Source organism: Phaethon lepturus, unplaced genomic scaffold (assembly GCF_000687285.1).
Source record: "Phaethon lepturus isolate BGI_N335 unplaced genomic scaffold, ASM68728v1 scaffold32988, whole genome shotgun sequence".
NCBI classification, from domain to species: Eukaryota; Metazoa; Chordata; class Aves; order Phaethontiformes; family Phaethontidae; genus Phaethon; species Phaethon lepturus.
The window spans coordinates 12,903-13,148 of NW_010558857.1; the positions used below are offsets into that span (position 1 = coordinate 12,903).

At 66.3% G+C, this 246-nt stretch overlaps 1 protein-coding gene across 4 annotated transcripts in view; it reads right to left on the minus strand.

The window, feature by feature from the left end:
• Positions 1-240, minus strand: part of TUBB4B (tubulin, beta 4B class IVb) — a 1,950-nt gene extending 1,710 nt beyond the window's left edge. The window contains exons 1-2 of one of the 4 annotated variants that reach the window (XM_010293194.1): positions 203-239; positions 15-125 (exon numbers count right to left, since the gene is read on the minus strand). In XM_010293194.1, coding sequence (XP_010291496.1) covers positions 15-75 — 61 coding nt within the window. In that variant the 5' untranslated portion in view covers positions 76-125; positions 203-239. Of the gene's footprint in view, positions 1-14; positions 168-198 lie in introns of all 4 variants that reach the window. The other 3 variants (XM_010293191.1, XM_010293192.1, XM_010293193.1) reach the window with 3 other exon arrangements.
• Positions 241-246: the final 6 nt, after the last annotated feature.

A 246-nucleotide genomic window follows, 5' to 3' on the forward strand; every position in this document is an offset into this window, starting at 1 on the left:
CGGCGCACACTCACCGAACACGAAGTTGTCTGGCCTGAATATCTGGCCGAAGGGCCCGGAGCGCACCGAGTCCATGGTGCCGGGCTCCAGGTCCACCAGGACGGCGCGGGGCACATATTTGCCACCTGCAAAACAGGGAGAAGCCGTGACTGCGGCGCCGGGAGCAGCTCGGGGAAGGGGCGAGCGAGGCGCCGGGCCCTACCTGTGGCCTCGTTGTAGTAGACGTTAATGCGCTCCAGCTGCAGG